The 16,756-nt window shown below is 42.5% G+C and overlaps 1 protein-coding gene across 1 annotated transcript in view; it reads left to right on the top strand.

The window, feature by feature from the left end:
• Positions 1–16,539, top strand: part of immp2l (inner mitochondrial membrane peptidase subunit 2) — a 179,580-nt gene extending 163,041 nt beyond the window's left edge. Inside the window, exons 5-6 of the mRNA XM_030053074.1 lie at positions 6,370–6,472; positions 14,222–16,539. Of these exons, the coding sequence (XP_029908934.1) occupies positions 6,370–6,472; positions 14,222–14,347 (229 nt within the window). The 3' untranslated portion in view covers positions 14,348–16,539. The remainder of the gene's footprint in view (positions 1–6,369; positions 6,473–14,221) is intronic.
• The last annotated feature ends 217 nt before the right edge of the window (positions 16,540–16,756 follow it).

Here is a 16,756-nt window from a genome sequence, read left to right on the forward strand (position 1 = left end):
TGCAGCTTTTATTGTGAAAAAAATTGGAAATGACAAAAAGTAGAAGCAGGTTCCTCTTCTCGTCTTTGCTGGCTGAGCTTTTATTGTGAAAGGCTCCACAGTCTGTTCTCTGTAATGGATCTGATTTAAAATGCAGTGAAGGACAAAAATCACACAGAAATGGACCGAAGGAAAAGTCAAATCAGTGACTGGAAATACTCAAAAAAGTACACAAAAAACCTCCTCAGTCACGGTAACGTGAGGAAATTTAATTATTTATTTCCACCTCTGTTATCCACACTAGCAGGTATCTTCACTATGAAGTCCAACAAATGGAAATACCAAACCAACAGAGAAAACGGGCACGGTGTAAAAACTCGTGAGATACGTTCCACTGAAACAAAAAAAAAAAAAAAAAAAAATGTACTTCTGTTCCTACAAAATGAGAAATTGCACAAAATGAACTCTTAGGATGGCACCTTTTAAAGTACAGTGAGGAGCTTCAGTCCTGCGCAGAATAAATGAGGCACTCACAGACTGGATCCTCGAGATTGTAGAGTTGTTGAATGATAAATTTCAGGCATGTTTTTTTTTTTTTTTTTTGTCAAATGGCTGCACAGCATTAAAGTCTATAGCAGCAGCAGATGGCTCAGAGACAGATAATGTCTCCATTTGATGGAGGCTTTTATCCAAAGTGCCTCGGCGTTGGTGTGGGCGCACCCACTCCCAGCGCCTCGCTTCCCCCACCGAGCGGCACGCGGCTATTTATGGGCTTCAGGACTGGAGCTAATAATTACTTTCATTGTTGATGAATGCATTTTGTTTGGTTGAATGTTTGTTTTGATAATTTACCAAACATTTAGATTTACATTTAGCAAACATTTAGAATTTAAAATGTTAAAAAAATAATCATAAAGTGTCACAGGAATTGATCAGAGCTCAAAGTGATGTCTTCAAATGTCTTCCTTAGTCTGACCAGCAGCCAGAAATAACCCAAAATATCAATTAAAAGTATTGATTTTATAATGATATGGATGGAGAAAAGGAAGAAAGTCTCAGTGAAGCTGAAATCAGACAGTGTTTGTTTTTTGTTTTTTTTACTTTAGAAACAACTAAAACTAAAAATAATCTAATCGACTAAAATCGAATGATCAGAAATCCTAATTTCTAATATTAATGTTGATCGATTAATCCGCTAATTGTTTCAGCGCTGGTGTGTTTCCAGTTTCCAGAGCTGCATGTCCTCATCCCAGTTATTATGATTATTATTATTACTATTATTATGAGCAGGCAATCAGCGCTGTGTGTCATATATCGTCTTAATTGCTGTTTCAGATGCTTTTACACCCCGCCAGGAAGAAAGTATCGTCCTTCAAAGCTCGTATCAGTCAAAGTCTAAACACACACACACACACACACACACACACACTGAGGTTAGCTGAGCACAGACAGGGTTTACCTGCTGTCTGCTGCTGACTGCTCAACCCACATTAAACTCCTTTCAACCTCCGATGCAACATTTATCAGCCGGGTTAACGCTGATGAAAGGAAGAGCTGTGTGTGTGTGTGTGTGTGTGTGTGTGTGTGAAGGGAGGGTATGAATGTTTAACGGCGCTCCTCGCAGTGAGGCGCTCTAACCTTTTGTTCAGCGGCGGCCTGACTCGGTGGAAACGCCGCGGCGCTCGGCGGCGGGCGTGACGAGGCGTTCGCTGGCATCTGGAGGCTCCTGTGTGGAGCAGCTGGAGCGGCGCCGCGTGTTTTCTGCCGCGTCGCCGTGCAACCTTCATGCTGTCTGACCAGCTCGGGTCAGCCTGGCAGCACACACACACACACACACACACACACACACACACACACAAGGCTGTGGAAGAGAATGATGAAGTAATCTGCGACGTGTGTTGTGATTCACTGACGGTCAGAAACTTTACATCCCCGTCTGAGTCGTCCTGCTGTGCAGCAAACACACACTTCATCCACACATCCAGACGTGTCAGTCATCCACAGCGGTGTGTGTGTGTGTGTGTGTGTGGATGTGTGTGTGTGTGTGTGTGTGTGGGTTCACAGAGTTTTATCTGTTGCCGGGCAGAGGTGTGAAGTTCAGCCTGTCAGTAGAGACGTAGTAATGCATAGAGCTGTTATTCTCTTACAGGCGGTGGAAAGAGTACTACAACCTGCTACTCTAGTAGAAGTACCAATACTCTGCTGGTATCTGACTGCAGTAGAAGTAGAAGTTGTGCAGTAAAAATCTACTGCAGTAAAAGTACAAAGTGTCTTTCCACATTTTTTCCTGTTGCGTCCCATCGACCGTCTGCATTTTCTCATGGTGCAGCTTTTATTGTGAAATTTGGAAAATGACAAAAAGCAGAACCAACAAAGTAGAAGCAGGTTCATCTTCTCATCTCCGTTTGGCTTTTATTGTGAAAGGCTCCACAGTCTGTCACTGATCATTGGTTCTCTGTAATTTAAAACGGAGTGAAGGACAAAAGTCAAGCAAAAATGGACTGAAGGAAAAGTCAAATTACTGACTTTAAAAAAAAATACTCAAAAAAAGTACAGCTACTCAGTTACAGTAACGTGAGGAAATGTAATTAGTTACTTTCTACTTTCACTGCGTCTGATGGATGGAGTTACTTGTTACTTTGCACTCAAAACATCCAGCAGGTAAAACCCCACTCCTCCTCACAGTGACTCATCTCCATACATTTTACTAATAATACTCTCACTTCAGTCACATTATGATTACAGGAACATCAGGGCATCACTGTGGTTTATTATTTATTGATTGGATTTATTTCTGGTTTATTTGATGGGGACAGATACGGAGCTCGTACACAAACTGAGAACAGCCATGTTAGTGTCATCGTGTTTATAGCCGATGCCAAATTGCAACACCTGGAAGGACAAGATTAAAATTAAAATTTAAATAACAAAAAGACTAGAAGGTAAACTAATTACAGCAAAATGAAATAAAGCACATATTTAGCAGTAACATAACCAGGTAGCTCTGTTAAAAGAGGTGAAATTTGCAAAAAAAAAAAAAAATTCAGTTGATAAGGTTGTGAGTTCCAGGACTTTGTTCACCGAGAAATCTGTGAGGAAGAGCACAACTCACTTTTTCCTAACAGGAAACACTCCCTCTCTCTCCCTCTCTCTTTCTCTCTCTCTCTCTCTCTCTCTCTCTCTCTCTCTCCCTCCTACGTTACTGTCACGATCTCTCTCTCTGCCTACACTGACTGTATATAACTGCATGCAGCAGGACAGACGTCATCTCCGGGGGCTGGTGAAAGCCTCTGTAGGGAAACACACAGTAAGCAGCCGCCCCCATGCGCCATGCACCATGCACCATGCACCATGCGCCATGCACCATGCACCATGCACCGGTCTGGGAGGGCCCTTCACGGAGCAGCCGGCAGGTCCAGGCAGCAGGAAGTCACCCTCAGAAAATAAAGGCTATACTTGTACCTTTAGAGGGTCCAGCGGCTCGTCCCTGGGGCCTCTGAGGTGCAGCTTCGCCACCTTTCACTTTAGCCGTCTCTCCACCGTCGTGCCACAGCGAGCGAGGGCTGTCTCCGAGCCAGACGGCGCCGATGGCCTTCAGCTTCCAGCCATGAAAACAAAAACCACTCGTGTTTCCACCGTTGTGCCGATCGCAGTCCCGTCCTGCTCATGCACTGAGTGAGAATGAGGAAGCGAGGGGTTGAAGTCTGCAGACCCGACACCAACTAACTCCTGCAGAACTACAGACCACGGGACATTTTTCCCTTTGAACGGCCCTGTCCCGGTGTGTGTTGGTTCCCCACTTCTACTCTCACTATATGTCACATAATGTCCTCATTTCAAACAGTGTGGATTTGGCGTTGGACGTCGTCCTCTGTCCAGACGGCGAGCAGAGCCCTGATGTCCTCGTCTGACCAGGACTGTCCTCCATTTTTCTTTCCTCTGTTATTTTTCTCTGCTACAAAGCGAGCCTCAGCTCCGCCTCAGAGCTGGGTCAGCCCTGTCTGGCCCATAGGGATCCTCTGGACCCTCAGAAGCTGGAAACTGGGCGGGACAGGCCCCACCAAGGAGCCGGCGGAGACCGGAGGAGACTGTGGAGACACAGCCGGCCTCGGCACGAACTCTCACGGCTGCGTTTGAATGAATGAATGAATTTTTATTTCGAACATGTCTAAAAGAAAAAGAAAGAAAGAAAGAAAGAAATACTAAAACAAAAAGTGTATGTACATACATACATGCATGCATATGTAAACAAAACAAAAATAATAATACAAGCATCATCATCAAATCATAATAAACACAAGTTCGAAACAGGAGTGGGAAGAAGTATGCACTTTTTTAAATTTCCCACCCCTTCCCTACCCTATAGTTTATATATCTATTACAACTTTAACAGTCGAAAGCTGGATGTTCGATCTGTCCCCTTGTGGCTTGTACCTTATAGAGTCCAGTCTTGTTCTTAAATTCTAACTACAATATTGACCGGATAATTGTATCACCTATTTCTCATATCCACAAATCCACCTTAATTACCTTGAGGTCCAATAATTAGGCAAAGGGGGGACATTTGTGTGGACTGAACGAACTCCTGCGGTACCCAAAAAATATGTAGACTGTATGTAAATTACAGCACTTCATCACAAAATGACTTCTGGAATGTGTTGGGCTGTGATGAGAGACGCCAGCAGACGTGGATGTTGTGCGGATTGTTCCTTTAACGTGTGGTATTTCAGAGCGTTGCTAAGTGAGTTGTTGTTTTTGTGCGGGGCCTCCCCGGAACAGAGTCTCTTGATCTCGGCCGGGCTAACCAGGTTAAAACAAAAAAAGGTTAAATAAACTTTGTTTTCGGCACATTTTACCGGTGTTCCTCCGTAAACGTGGCGGAGAATCGGTGTCATATCGCTGTAACCTTTTTATTTTCTGCAAAAGGTCCCAACTTGTTTTTTCGCGAGTCAATAAATTCAGCTGCTGTGGCCAAATCAATATTTATGTATCCAAGGCCTCTTTGGTCAGCCGGCCGCCGCACCAACACACACGAGAGGAGCCGCAGACAAATTTCCATTTAAAAAGTCACCGAGGCCGTAATTCACAATGTTCCCCTGCTAAATGATAAATCAGCTGCTGGAACGGGCCCATAACAGTCCGCCGGGATGATGGAGGGCGTCGGACCTTCTCCTCATAAACATGACGACCAGACTGAAGGAGCTACAGGAGGAGAGGGACCCCCCCCCCCCCCAAAACACACACACACACACACACACACACACACACACCAACACCCTCCACCCCCCCCCATCCATCCCATTAAGCAGAATGTCCTCAAATCAGATCTTTGTTCAAGCGATAAGGCGGCGGCGGCGCGAAGAGACGCCACAGGGATGATTTAGCGGCCGATGATGGACGATAATGAAATGAAATGAAACCGATAATTATCCCAGAGATCCGATCTGCCGTCCGGGACGACCCGAACCGCAATTTCACTCCCGCCCCCCTCCCCGAATCTTGATCTTTCCCTTTCTCGTCAACGGTAATGAAGCAATTATTCATCCCATCTGGGAAAGTTGAAGCTGTTTTTAGGTCTTTTAGTTGTTCCTGTGTGATGCAGTTGCTTTGCACGGGGGGGGTTTACAACACCAACATGCAAAAAAAAACAAAAAAAAACATTATAAATATATCATGCTCCTCCGTTCTGATTGGCTGAGTCACACCAAGTTTCAAGTTTCAAGTTTTATTTGTCACATGCCTGATGTACAAGTACAGTAGCAGTGAAATGCAAATTACAACTCCAGCACTGTGCAAGTAAAATGGATAAAAAAGAAATAAAAATAGAAAGAATATATATACACTCCTATATACAATCCTATATACAATATACAATTACAATTATGAACATAAGTGTGCATTAGTAATAAACAGAAGTAAGAAAGGAAATAGAAAATGAATGGATGGATGGGAACGTGAAAAAAAAAAAGTTGTTATAAAATATCAGATAAACCACATAACGGATTTAAATATTAATGATGTAATTTACAATATATTGAGATCAGAAAGTCACCATTCACACTGCTGATTACACTGCCAGCTTCTCTATATTATTTGGTGGGAAGGCAATGTTTGATTATTATTGTTGGTTATTGTGCTATTACAGCTTAAAACTGCTTTTTTTTTTTTTTTTTACAAAGGCAGCTGAATCTTTACAGCGACTTTTAGAACAGCTAAGAGTGTTTTTCTCTCCCGACACAACTCTCTCTGCTGCTGTAAAAAATCAGTGGGAAGCACCGCCTTGAGCCGCTTATTGCTTTTTAAAGGGGAAAGAAAAAACTCAATAAAAACAAAATCTTAAAAAATGCATCGTCTTCCTCTCTCTCTCTCTCTCTCTCTCTCTCTCTTCAGGACTCTGGGCTATAAGAACCGGTTTGTACGAGTTCCTGACGGGCATTTCTGGATCGAGGGGGATCATCACGGACACAGTCTGGACAGCAACAGCTTTGGACCGGTAACAACACACACACACACACACACACACACACACAGGACACTGGCTGGTACTGGGACAGCAGTTTGAGCGGGTCGCTTGTGTTTTCCTTACCCGGTATCCTCTAACAATATGATAGATAGATAGATAGATAGATACTTTAGTCATCCCAAAGGAAATTCACAGTTTTCAGCAGTATCCACAGAGTACAAGATTAAATAAATAAAAAATAAAGAATAAAAGATGACACTAGATAAAACCAGTGTGCATAGGTGTATACAATGTGCACTGATGTGGGCAATGTGCAAATTTACAGTATAAACAGAAAATATATGCTCTTAAGCATCTAAACTTCCTCGAAATAAAATAAAAAATGCGTCCCAAAAAGACGCAGAGCTCGCCGCTCGCTGGGCGCCTCCACAAAGGTTGTCTATTTTAGAAGATAAAACACTCAGTCGGTTTTCCACCCTGTGAAAGGGAGTCTTTATGAGTCCTTATTTGGACTCATAAAGACTCAGATACCAATCTGTAAATTAATAATTCAATTAGCACAGCCAGATATTGATCTTAGCAGGACGCCAATCTATAAGTCAATAGATCATAAGATCACAGCTACACACAAAAATGTCAATTAATAATTTAGTTAACATAGCTACATACGAAACTGTAAATTAATAATTGCATGATCATACAGTAGCTACACACAAACTGTAAATTAATGATTAAGTGAACGTAGCTACATAGAAGATTATAAACGAGCAGGCTAATTAAATCAGCATAGCTATATACCAATAATAATTAATTTTATTTGATCATATCGTCCTGTTATCTAAATTAATTTTCCCCAGAAGCTGTTTTTCTCAAATGCGGCTCATCACACAAAGGTCAACTGAGTGTGAATGTGGAGTCGTTTGATTGGTGTATAAATGAGATTTTTAGGAAAAGATTTCTGCAAACAGAGAGCGGGTTATCTTCCCCCGCTCCTTCATGAAAACCCACACATTATTATTAAAAATATTAATATGTCGCGCTGTGCGGCTGCAGGAGCCCAGCGAGGACCGAGTCTGTCTGACTCAGCGCTTGAACCCTCCCACAAAATCCTTGAAGGAATAAATCCACAGTGTGCATGTGTGTGAGTGTGTGAGTGTGTGTGTGTGTGTGTGTGTGTGTGTGTGTCTGCAGGTCAGAGGTCAGGATTTTAAATGTCCAATCTGATGTCGAGGTAGCTTTACCCACAATCCCCCTGGCTGGAGCAGGGATTTATTTGAAGGCAACTGAAGTTTCAGATTATGGATGTACTGTGTGTGTGTGTGTGTGTGTGTGTGTGTGTGTGTGTGTGTGTGTGTGTCTGCTTTGACAACTTTTGCAGACACACACACAGACTTTTTGGGGGTCAGTGGTTAAGATAAGTGTCCAGGAAATTAATGTAGGACTGTGTGATGTCCCCTTACAATAATAATAATTATAAATAATAACAACAATAAACTTTATTTATGTAGCACTTTTCTTAACAGTGCCACAAAGTGTTCTACGGAAAGAAATTAAAAAGCAGACACAGCAGATAAAATAAGAGTAAGGCCAAAGGACAGGAGCACAGAGGAGCTAAAGACAATAAAAATGAACAGGATCAAATAAACAGCAATAAAACCGTATAAATAAGAAACATATATCAAACATTAGGAGCCAAAGTGACCCATGTGAATGTGTGTGTGTGTGTGTGTGTGTGTGACAGAGATTGTGTATCTGTTATCGTCCACTTTTTAAGTAGCAGGTTGGTGTGTGTGTGTTATTTTGTTGTCCCTGTAGAGAGCGTTAAATGAAATGTCAAAAATCAGATTTTTCAGGCCGGTGTCAGTCGGCTGGCTGGGTTTGACCATCGTTTGGACATCGTCAAATCATAACACAAATTATCTCAAGACACTTTACAGAAAGCCAACAGATATCGGGCAAATCCAAGGACCGAAATCTCCCCCAAGAGCAGCGCAGGGCGACAGCGGCGAGGAACAAACAGAACCAAAAACCTCGAGCAGAACCCGGCTTGAGAGAGACAGAGAGAGGAAGTTCACCATAGAGCTGTATCGTAATTCTAGTGGTGATAATAGCACTAATGATAATACTAACCGTGGTTGCAACAATAGTAATAATCATAATAGCAACAGCCTAAAAAGGTGAAGGTCTCCCAGACGTTGCATTTGGGTTCTTTCTTCGGTTCTCCGCGGTACAGAGAGAGAGCATCAGCATCTCTATGGACTCCAGCTCTCTGCTCTGCGTGGTTTTCCCCTCTCGGCCCGAGCAGCATAAAAGTTTCAGCAGGGACGGAGCTGCTCGCTATGGACAGAGCATCAGCAGCCGGAGAGAGGGAGAGGGAGAGAGAGAGAGAGAGAGACAGGGAGAGAGAGAGAGAGAGAGAAGGAGGTCTGGATCTTCAGCCACAGTGAAAAAAAAAAAATCCCCTCAGAGCTGAAGCCCCGGCGGAGCAGCAGCTCCAGGAGCCGCTCGGGTTTTCGTGCCTCCACGTCAGCGACAGCCGAGGCCGACGAGCCGATTCCATCACATCTGAAACAAAAACATCCACTTTGACTCAAGGATGACTGCAGCTTGGTGGCCAAAGGTCAAAGGTCAAGGCCGCTGTGACCTCACGAAGCACGTTGTTGGTCGTAACTCAGGAATCCATGCGCGAATTATGACATATTTTCACACAGATGTCTAACAGGATAAAATGATGACGCGATGACATTTTATTTCCAAAAGGTCAGAGGTCACTGTGACATCATAATGAGCCACAAAAACACTTTTCTGGCCATTATTCACCACCATGACTCAGCATTTTGACTTGACCTGCTCTGCCTGGCTGCCAGCAGGACCGCGGTTCTCCTCAGGTGGTTCCTGTTGCACCATGTGACCAAGTCGGTCCTCTGTACCCCCCTGTGTAAAAACAGACAGCGTGTTTCTCACTGGAAATTATTCACTGGAATCATAACTGTCAACACAGAGACACAAAATACACTTACACCTCCTTTCACTGATTTCCTTCACTACAAATATGCTTTCAGACATGGATATAAACTGCAACTTGACTGGTTTTCTTTACTGGACATTTTCTCACACAAAGTTCATATCATATCTTATGAAAAGCTGCCACATTGCACAGGAACAATAGTAGCATACACAAAATATACACATATATCTACCTAAAATATATGTCTTTAGTAAAATAAACACCACAAATGGCAAAATAAAGTCTATATAAATCTATAGAATATCCATAGACCTTTCACCTTTGCACCTTTGCATAGACTATATGTGTAAGGAAATACATCTGCAAAATATGTATGGAATAGAATATGTATACATAAAATAGATGTATAGTCATAATGTATAATTTTAATATAATTTCCATGTGGCAGGCCCTGATGCCCGGCACTGGGTGGCAGAGACTGTCAGCCTTGGTTCAGCCTCATGGAAAACATTTTATAATATGTGTATATAATTCAGCATATAAGTATATATAGAATATATTCTGATATATAATCAAAATGCGTAGGATAACATACTGTATACTGATGCAATGAGTTAAGGTAGGAGTATAAATATGTGTTGTGAGAGTTTAGATGGAGCGACTTTACCATAACTTGGTGTTTGGTGGATTGATGCCTCTGTGTTGCCAGTTTTTCTGTCTTTACCAGCGAATCCAAGAGATTAAACAGGACCCGGGGGGAAGCTCTTTGTCTCTCTCTCTCTCTCTCTCTCTCTCTCTCTCTCTCTCTCTCTCTCTCTCTCTCTCTCTCTCTCTCTCTCTCTCTCTCTCTGTCTGTCGTTCTCCCAGCAGACGTCGTGTGGACGGCTGTTTAAGCTGGAGTTGAACAGAGGCTGTCAGCTTCCATCCCTCCTAACAGAAATCACCATCATGCACTTCGCGAAATCACATTATCTCTTTATTGTTGCTGAATGGCTGAAACTAAGCCAGCATCTCGCCGGGCCTCGGCAGCAATATGAGCCGTTGTATCTTTCTGTTTCTCGCTCTGTATGGGGGGAAAATGTCACGTCAAACTACATACCCAGAACTGACAGTTTAATGTTGCTTTGCTCGCCAGCAAACATTCATACCTGCAAGAACATGACTTCAAACCTTTTCTGAATCATGAGGGACCCCAGGTACTTTCAGGATACAGACAATCCAGCAAACAGATCTTATTTTGACAACCCTAACCACCCACCAGAGTGTCTTTAGTAGGAAAAACACTAAGAAACACGGCAACAATAAAAACATCAGCCTCCACAAATGATGCATTCTCCCTTTAGGCCAATCAGGAATAATCACAAAGCAGCAATAACCCCCGTCCCTTAAAATAGTTTAGACCACATAGTACATTTAGTTTGTGTGTGTGTCTCAGTTTCTTTAGGCTATGTACAAAAAAAAAAATATGACAACTGTTTTTCAAGAAATTCAAAACAGTACAACATGTGAAATGAAATGGAGGAAAATGCAGAATGCTGAACCACTGATGGTCTTAAAATGCAGATTTGTAGAGCCAGGAGAGCTGGGTAAGTCCAACAAATTTCATGTCAATCGATCTCGCAATGTGGGAGATATGGCTTATGAAAGTGTTTAAAGGTGCAATAAATAAGAGTTTTACTGCCCCTAGCACAAAATGACCATAATATATCTGTGGGGGTTGATGGGCTTGTTGATCAATACCAGTGACTCAACCATTACTGGGCTGCTGAGATTTCTGGCTTTCAGAGCTCACCTCCCAGCCTGCACTCTGTTTGGAACAGGAGGGAGGAAAGTGTGCAGGAGGGAAGGGGGAACAAACAGAGGAACCAGAGAACAAAGGAACCAGGGAATGAGCAAACCAAGGAAGCAAGGATCTAACCAAGGAATGAAGGAGCCAAGAAACAAAGGAGCCCAATCATCAGTAAAGCAAGCAACCAAGGAATGAACCAAGGAGAGAAACTTAACTGCAAATGAACGAATGAATCAAGGAACCAAGAAACAAATGAGACAAAGAACCAAGGAACAAATAAGGAAACAAGGAACCGAGTAACAAACTAAAAAACTGGAACCAAACAGCAAATGAACAAATGAACCAAGGTACAACCACAGAACTGGAGAATTGGGTAATGAAAGAACCCAAAAAGCCAAAGAAGGAACTGAGGAACCAACAAATGAAATAACTGAACCAAGAGACAAATTAATGAAAGAACAAGGAGGGAGGAACCAAGGAACCAAACAGCTTTCCGTGGAAGCAGGGAACGAAAGAAGGAAACAAGGAACCAAGGAACAGACTAAAAAACTGGAACCAAAGAACAAATGAGCCAAGATACAACCACAGAACTGGTGAATCAAGTAATGAAAGAACCACAAAAACCTAAAGAAGGAACTGAGGAACCAACAAATGAAATAATGGAACCAAGAGACAAATTAATGAAAGAACAAGGAGGGAGGAACCAAGGTTCTAAGAAATTTATCCAAGGAATTCATGAGCCAAGAAACAAAGGAACTCAGTCATCAGCAAACCAAGCAGCCAAAGGATGAAGAACCCAAAGAAGAAAGTGCAAATGAATGAAGGAAATTAAAGAACCAAGGAACAAATGAGCCAAAGAACCAAGGAACAAAAGAAGGAACTCAGGAATCGAAGAATGAACTAAAAAAAAACTTGTAACCAAAGAAATGGGCAAATGAACCAAGAAAAGAACCACAGAACTGGGGAACCAAGGCATGAGAGAACCCCAAAAACCCAAAGAAGGAACTAAGGAGCCAATAAATGAAATAATCGAACCAAGAAACAAGGGCATGAAAGAACAAGGAAGGGGAACCAAGGAGCCTAAGATGAATCTGAGGAACTTGGAGCAAATGAACCAAGAAACAAACGAACAAAGGATGAAGGCTGTAAGCAAACCAGGGAAGGAACCAAGGAACCAAGTAGTGAACAAACCAAGGATCCAAGGAGTGAAGGTGTATCCTTACAGTCCAGTTCAGAAAAGGTCAGATTGTTGTTCTGGGCGTCAGGAAGCCTCAAACATGTTCAAACAACAGCAGTGAAACGTGTTCTGCTGTTCTGCTGCTCAGAAAACCACCGGCCCATCGGCGTGAGGAACCACTGGACGCCCTGGGACTCTGGGAAAAACTGGGAATTATGGGAATGATAGCATCATGTGGTGGTTTTCTTTCCTGGGAATTCACGTCTTCCATCATGAGCTCCATAAGAGGGAATATGATTTCTATGATTCTTTTTTCATTAGCCCTGTTTCTGTTTTTCTTTTTTCACTCTTTTTTTTTTTTTTTTACCAGGTTCATAGAACACCCTGGATATTGTTGAATGAAATATGCTGTGTAAATAATTTATTCTATTTTTATATTTTTATTTTTTTCTCTCTCTCTCTCTCTCTGTTGGATTCCTCGCTGCCCTCCTCAGCCAATAACAACCTGCCGCCCTGCTCCTCCTCTTCACCTGCCGGAGGAATGTTAATTTGCTCTTTTATTTCTTGATTTCATTAAACTGGACCTTGACTTTGTGCTGGAACCGGCTGCTCTTGTTGAGTTAGAGGCTTTTTTTTTCTCTGCAAGCCCCACCCGGGGGGATGGGACGCGCCAGGAGCCAAACCAAACACCTCCAGCTCCATCTGCAGCGAGCCTTGAAACCATGAGCCACAACCAGGCTGGTTTTCTCCTGGTTTACTGTGAATCTGAGCTGAATAATGAAGCAGCGTGGTTTGTTTATTAATGCAGACGCCGGCTTCTCAATGATAAGAGCCGTCATTAAAAGTGTTTGACATTTGCCTGTGAGTTTGGTTTGACCTTATGCAAACCAGCTTAATTGACGTAGAGAGAACAATGTCAGACAACAGCGAAACAACCACATCAACTTGGTAATTTTAATTAGTCCCATTGTTCTTGTATAAAAGTGTCTGTTTTAAATCCCCCAAAATGAGCTTTTGTCATAAAAACTCTTCTCCAATTAGAGGCTTTCCACCGTACAATTTTAATTTCTATCATTCCTACAGACTCATCATAGAAAGCTGTGATAGGCTCATTACCTCGGTCATTTCTGAAGTAATATGTTTTAAATGTTCCTTCCTGGGAGCAGTAATCAGTTACTTTCCGTGATGGATTACTCTCCTGGTCCTCCTTCTCTTCTCCTCTAAGAGCAGCTCAGTGAGTCTTTGTCTGGTGAGCGATCGGGAAGCCAAATAGTGTTGATGTTCGATGTTGCTCTCATGTTTTACCGAGGAAAATCAAAGAAAATCAACTTTTTTTTTTGTTGTTCTTTCTCATCAAAGCGGCTCGGCGTGCACGGATGAATTATAAGGAAAACAAACTAAAATAAAATCAGGATAATCAGAGTTCTTAGATAATCCAGCTTTAGGCCGTGACATCAAAACTAACAACTTATTTTGTTTGATTAGTAACAATAATATATAATAATTATAATTATAATGATTAATAATTAATAATAATAATAATAATAATAATAACCTATAGTGCAATAACTCCTGTCCATGTTTGCACTTGTACATATATTTTTTCTTTTCTTTTTATTATTCTATATATATTTATATTTATATTCCTTTCTTTATTTTTCTTGACTATTTGCTCTTTTAACTTGTACACTTGGAGTGGGAGTTGTTATTGTAACAAAAAGTAATTTCCCCCTGGGGATCAATAAAGTATTCTGATTCTGATTCTGATAATAATGTTTATTCACTGCATTAATGTCACTGTAATGTATCATTAACATGTTAACATGACCGACTTTTTTTTCCCAGGTGTCCGTGGGGCTGCTTCACGGCCGTGCCTCACACATCATCTGGCCGCCCAATCGGTGGCAGCGAATCAAACCGTCCCTCCCCCCAAACCGCGGACCACTGGACGGCGATGAAGAGGAGAGATGAAGACACACACACACACACACACACACACTCACACACACACTCACACACACACTCACATACACACTTGCTTTAGTAATGTCGGGTTTCCTTTGAAATGACACATCTATGAGTTTTTGTCTGTGGAAAAGACACATTTATACACACACACACACACACTCATGTCATCATGTCCTCCAAAGGGAAGCGTTCATGATGCAGTGAGAGGGTGAATCCTCTGTGAGCTTCAGGTCCTGTCGGTGCTGCAGCGCTGATTTCACGCCGCGATCACCCTGATTTGATGTGTCTCTCAGTTCTGATTGATGGTGATGGTGGGCGGGGCCTGATGCTCTCACCTCATCTGTTCCTGCAGCCACAAAGTTTTCAACAGGCAACGTTTCATTTCATTTCTGCACGGACGTTGAAGTCTGGATGTTACTCAAATGATGTTAAAATATGGTGCTGGTGCTTTCCACTTAATGAGGTTCTCTATGGTGAGTCATTCAGAAAACTTCATTAATCTGTCCTAACAGGCAGGAGCTGACAGCCAATCAGCAGCCAGTGGCTCATTAATAATGAATAAATGTCTCCATCCATTCATTTGCCGGGTTTACATCCAAAATGTCTCGCATATTTTAAGCACATGTTGAAGATTCAGTAAAATAAAATGCAAATGAATGCAGGTTTCCATCGACTACGTTATGCGATTTGTCATGTTGGTCGAATTCTGTCGCAGAGCAACTCCGACCTCAAGTTCAAGTTCAAGTGCAAGTTGGTTTTCCGACAGAGGACTCGCTCCCTGGCTCCTCGCTCCGTCACCGTGCATGCAGATAAAGTGTCTCCATCTCCCATTAAGTTTGGTAAAAATTTGCTATTTCCATGCACCTTTCCTGAGGCGATAATTCAAAATGCGAGTAAAAATAAGATGATGGAAACAGAGCTATTGTTAGATTCTAGGTGCCAGAGCATGCAATAAATGATGTTAAATATGGCAAATAATGGCAAGGGCTAGTTGGAAAGCATGAATCAAAAATAAATAAAGAATAAAATGACTTTGGCAGTAACCTCAGCAGCTGATGAAGCCATCCTAAAGCATCGTTTTGGATTTATTCCTGTTGTCTTTGAACGCTCTCAGTCAGCTGCTGATGGTGTCGCTCGCAGTTTGAGCGCAGGATTATCATCCGGACCGAGTGACCGCACCCGGAGCGCTCGTCCTTTAAAGACGCGCCGAGCAAAAGCTGCCGAGGGTTTGATTTAAGTGAAAACCAGAAGACTCAGCCGACTAAAAAATGTGGAATAAGCAAGTAATTTATCAGTGAGCTGGGCCAATGATGAGAAGCATGTAGACCCAACCATCAAATGATCTGCTTATTCCACATTTTTGTCACATGAGCGGAGAGGGTCAGCAGTTTTTGCGTCATGCACAAAGAACCTCATTCTCTTTAAGACCTCCAACGTGTTATTGTCCTGCAGCTGAAGACCGGCCAGTGAATGTCGCCTGGACCGAGTCACAGCGTCCTCAGCGTTTGGCCTTTCAAGGACTGAAGCGAGAACTGTCAGACTCAAATGACAAAAACTGTGGAATAAGCACATCATTTAAATTCATTCATTCACTCAGTCATTTTCAAAGCCGCTTATCCTGATGAGGGTCGCAGGGTGCCGGAGTCTGTCCCAGCGACCACCGGGCGGAGTCGTTTCAACTGACCGTCGCCAATTTGGGGTAATGCACCTTTAAACAGGAACCTCATTCACTGTAATGGTTCTTCTCCACAGTCAGGGACAGACCAGGTTCAGCTGTCTGGTTTATCTTTGGGAGAGAAACTAGTCAACTTGACCTCAAACCTGCGACGTCTCTGGGCTTTCAGACCCAAATCTGCACCAGCACTGTCACTCATAATCCTCAACTCATAATCCCTTTTTTTTACCTGGATTCTCCACAGAGCAGATCTGAATTTAAAGGAATAACCCAAAGTCTTTTTCCAACGTACCCAGACTGAAACAAGATGTTCTGAACCGTCTTCACCTCTGTACGTCCGGTGCTTTGGTTCCTATGGGTAGCATTTTGTGTTAGCTTAGCATAAAGACTTGAAGTCTGTGGGAGTCGTTAGCCTGGCTCTGTCAAAGTGAAGAAATAATCCTCACAGCAACTCTGAGGCTGTCTTATTCACATCATGTATCATATGTATTTGAAATAAAACGTTGGAGTATTCCTTTAATACCTGTTGACATGTCGGACTGTTTTTCTGTACAAACACATCACAACACCGCCTCCACCTCCACCTCCACCTCCAGCCTCTGGAGTCTGCAGACAGAAAAGTGTCAGCTCCTATGGATGTTAGCCCCAGTTAGCTATCCTATATCTATATATGTGTACAGATAAATTAGGTGGCGTTCCCCTTTAAGGATGCAGTTAATGGCAAAGTTGCACACGCT

This window comes from Myripristis murdjan, chromosome 6 (assembly GCF_902150065.1).
Source record: "Myripristis murdjan chromosome 6, fMyrMur1.1, whole genome shotgun sequence".
Taxonomy (NCBI): Eukaryota; Metazoa; Chordata; class Actinopteri; order Holocentriformes; family Holocentridae; genus Myripristis; species Myripristis murdjan.